General features: G+C 37.9%; 1 protein-coding gene across 1 annotated transcript; it reads left to right on the top strand.

Annotated features, from left to right (window-relative positions):
* Nucleotides 1–2,369: 2,369 nt before the first annotated feature.
* On the top strand, nt 2,370–3,299 carry LOC123948631 (olfactory receptor 4P4-like). Its single transcript, XM_046015827.1, has one exon. The coding sequence runs from the start codon at nt 2,370–2,372 to the stop codon at nt 3,297–3,299; it is 930 nt and encodes a 309-aa protein (XP_045871783.1).
* Nucleotides 3,300–4,236: the final 937 nt, after the last annotated feature.

Raw genomic sequence — 4,236 nt, 5'->3', positions numbered from 1 at the left:
TACATAAATAAATATATTGTTAAGCTTTGTTTTATTAACCCAGGACAAATTTATACTAGCATCATTTTTTTTTCTTTGCATTCAATGTATGTCTAACATGAGTTCTTCAACTATCCCATTGTGGAAGAATATAAACTCCACAGGTAAAGCCAGTGAACTGATGGAAGTACTGATAACTCTCTTCGTATACTACAACTTGTTCCTTTCCATTTCGGGGAGCACTCTCCTTCAGACTTAATCATATCAGAATCATAAGCATCTATATTTTATATCCCCAAATGAACTTTATTTATTTTGCCCTTGAAACAGGACAGACAGATCCCATATGATTGGTTCCAATAACAGCTGAAAAAAGAGGATCAGGGAGAATGAATTGTCCTGCACTAACAAGAGAAAGGTAACAAGACATAAGAGCTTGAATGCTCACCTTCATGATCATTAGACTAGAAATCTGTCCATTACATCATACTGTTCCTTCAGAGGCACCATTAAAATAATTCATTGACATTAAGTCTTTTAGGCAAATTATGCCCACTGTGGCAGTCATTTGGTTATGGGTAAGGTGATGGCTCAACATAGTCACTCTCTGCTCCGAGGTCTACTGCATCTAAGTGGCTATGCTGCTTAACTGCATGGTTAAACATGCAGCACATTCTTTAATCATATGTCAATAGAAGATAACTAGCTCTCCACAGTGCATCTAGAATTTTAAACAGCAACCTCAAAATGTGTCTTTAAAGTGATTACAAAAAAAGGGAAAGCTTGTATATAATAATAAGTTGCTATAATAGACTGGGCATCTTATATTCAGATGCCCAGATTGTGTCCCAGTTCCTTTCTCCCTGCCTCTCCATGTACTGAATCTTGACCAAACCTGTCAAAAAGAAGACTCACTGAAACTATTATCAACTAATTATCAACCAATCTCTGCTATGATTCAGAGCCTTGATTTTGTCCTTAATTCAAGAATATATCTTTAGTTCTACTGGATATATGGACAATTTTGTGTGATTGGGACATTATATATAAATTCCCAAATGTCCACTAACTGAGGAATAGATAAAGAAGATGTGGCCTGTGTGTACAGTGGAATAGTAGTCATTAAAAATAATGAAATCTTGCCATTTGTAACAATGTGCATATAGCTAGATTGTGTTATGGTAAGTGAAACAAGTCAGCCAGAAAAAGACAAATACCATATGATCTCACTCCTTTGTGGAATTTAAGAAACAAAACAGATGCACATAGGAGAAGGGAAAAAAGAGAGAGAGAGAAGCAAGCCATAAGAGACTTTTTCCTACTGAGAACAAAATGAGGGTTGATGGAGGGAAGTTGGTGGGAGATGGGCTAGATGTATGGGTAATTGGTATTAAGGAACACACTTGTGATGAGTACTGAATGTTGTATGTTAAGTAATGATTCACTAGACTCTGTACCTGAAACCAATTTTATCATATATGTCAATCAACTAGAACTGGTGGGTATTATGGAGGGCATGTATTGCATGGAGCACTGGGTGTGGTGCATAAACAATGAATTCTGGAACACTGAAAAGAAATTTTTAAAAATGAAATAGAAAAGAAATATGACAACCGCATGCAACAAACACAAATAAATTATATGGAGCATAGAGAAGGGATGGGACTTGTTTAAAGTCATATAGGTAGTTAATGGCAGAGATGGAGTAAGACCCATATCTTCTAAGATGGTGTAAAACAGCTGCAAGTCCATTTGTTCGGTAGGTAATGTGGCATAAATGTTAAGAGAATGGAAATAGCATCTGATACAGGTTCATATCTTAGGTTGCTACTTAATACCTTAATGATTTAGTGGAATTAACTGAAGCAATCTATCTTTCTGTTTCCCCCTATGTAAAATGAGTATCAGAATAGTAACCACTGGGTTGCTGTAAGTTAAATGCATGTAAAATGTTTATGATAGTTTCCAACATAAAACATGCTTTCATTAAATATAATTTGAAATATAATGATGACTTTGATCTGAAAGGATTTTTTTTAAGATTTTATTTATTTGACAGACAGAAACACAGCTGGAGAGGGAACAAAAGCGGGGGAAATGCCAGAAGGAGAAGCAGGCTTCCAATTGAGCGGGGAGCCTGATGTGGGGCTCAATCCCAGGATCCTGTGAACATGACCTGAGCTGAAGGCAGATGCTTAATGACTAAGCCATGGAGGCACCCCTGATCTGAAAGGATTTAAAAGATTGTAACAAATTCTCTATAAGCTACATCTTTTTTTTCAATTTGTAAATATTACAAAACACTAAAAGTGCTATTAAAGATGTCATATGTTCTGTATTATTTCAGGTAAATTAAGTTTCTATTATGTCTCTGGAATCACCTCAACCACATGGAAAATCAGAACAATGTCACAGAATTTGTCTTCATGGGTCTGTGGGGAAATAAGCAAATGGAACTACTGTTCTTTCTCTTGTTCCTGCTTTGTTATTTGGTAATCTTAATTGGAAATTTTATCATCTTACTCACGATCACCTGCAGCCATTTAATCGAACAACCAATGTACTATTTTCTCTGTCACCTTTCCCTCATGGATCTCTGCTACACCTCCACTGTGGTCCCCAGGCTAATCAGGGACTTGGTTGCAGCAAGAAAAAACATTTCCTATAACAACTGTATGACCCAGCTCTTCACTGCCCACTTGTTGGCGGGTGTGGAGATATTCATCTTGGTGTCCATGGCTTTAGACCGCTATGTTGCTATTGTCAAGCCCCTACACTACATGGTCCTCATGAACCGGCGGAGGTGTAACACGTTGGTCTTCATGGCCTGGGGTGTGGGTTTTTGGCACTCTGTCTCTCTATTGCTGGTTGTACTCCATTTACCTTTCTGTGGTCCTAATCAGATCAATCACTATGTATGTGATGTGAAGCCTCTTTTAAAACTGGTGTGCAAAGACATTCATGTTGTTAATATCTTAATGATTGCAAACTCAGGAATGGTGGTGGTTGCTGTCTTTCTTGTCCTGGTGGCTTCTTACATTCTCATATTATACAATCTTAGGACACGCTCCTCTGTAGGGAGACGCAAAGCTCTTTCAACCTGCAGCTCTCATGTAATGGTGGTCATCTTATTCTTTGTGCCTTGTATCTATATTTATGTTCCACCTGCCGGGAGTGAGAACAAGGATAAGGAAGTCTCTGTGTTTTATACTGTGATTGCCCCCATGCTGAATCCTCTCATCTATACTCTGAGAAACATGGAGATGAGAATTGCCATGGGGAAGGTATGGTCTAAAATGGCACATTCAAAATTCTGGTAGGGGCACCTGGGTGGTTCACTTGGCTCAGGTCATGATCTCAGGGTCATGGGACCAAGCCCTACATAGGGCTTTCTACTCAGCAGGGAGTCTGCTTCTGCCTCTGCCACTCCCCCTGTTTTTGCTCTCTCTATCAAATAAATAAATAAAATCTTAAAAAAAAAATTCAGGTAAAGATGATATTTATTTTACTTCTGACCCTGTGTTCCCAGAGCATTTATTATTTGGGATGTTGTAGAAGATATATAGCTTTCTTTGGGGAGTTGGACTAAATGATCTCTAATGTTTTAAGAGTCAAAGAAGAAAGTTCAGGTTGCAATCTACATGCTAAAGTTTCCAACTAGTGGCAGATGTGGTTGAATGGCTTTGAGGAATGCTAAAAATGTCTTTCTAAAACACATGCCTAATCATAGCACAGCCCTCTCCAAAAATATAGATGGAAACCTATTTTCCTTGAATAAAATCCAAACTTCTCTTTTGCTTATCAGAATTGGTCCTGGACAAATTTGCTAATCTCAGAAGGCATTACACTGGTAGAAATTATGGTGTTACAATGACAGGTTGGGGGGTCAGGGAGAACTGGGTGATGACTGACTTTTGTACATTTTCATCTTTAGGTCTTGGTAATATGCTTTAATTGTATATGCATTCTCATTTTTCAAATGTCTATGAAATGCACAATATTGTACTTTATGAAGTTGTAGCAGTACTTTGTCTAACACATGGGAAGATTTTGCTAGGACGTATGGCTACTGGAAACACGTTATATATCTTTCCTCTTTCCTTACCTTTCTTCATTTTTTTTTTCCCTTTGCTAGGTTGCTTTCAACCAACTACACCAAACGCCACATTCCTGAAACACACTCTAAAGTCTATCAGCTCTATGACTGTTTCTTCTATCTTTTCTACTTATAATGCTGCCCCCACTATGCGTTAGTGT

Source organism: Meles meles, chromosome 8 (assembly GCF_922984935.1).
Source record: "Meles meles chromosome 8, mMelMel3.1 paternal haplotype, whole genome shotgun sequence".
Classification (NCBI taxonomy): domain Eukaryota; kingdom Metazoa; phylum Chordata; class Mammalia; order Carnivora; family Mustelidae; genus Meles; species Meles meles.
This window is presented reverse-complemented; position numbering and strand designations above follow the sequence as displayed.

Excerpts from the sequence above, each read along its gene's own strand:
- LOC123948631 (XM_046015827.1), top strand. The coding sequence starts at position 2,370 with ATGGAAAATCAGAACAATGTCACAGAATTTGTCTTCATGGGTCTGTGG.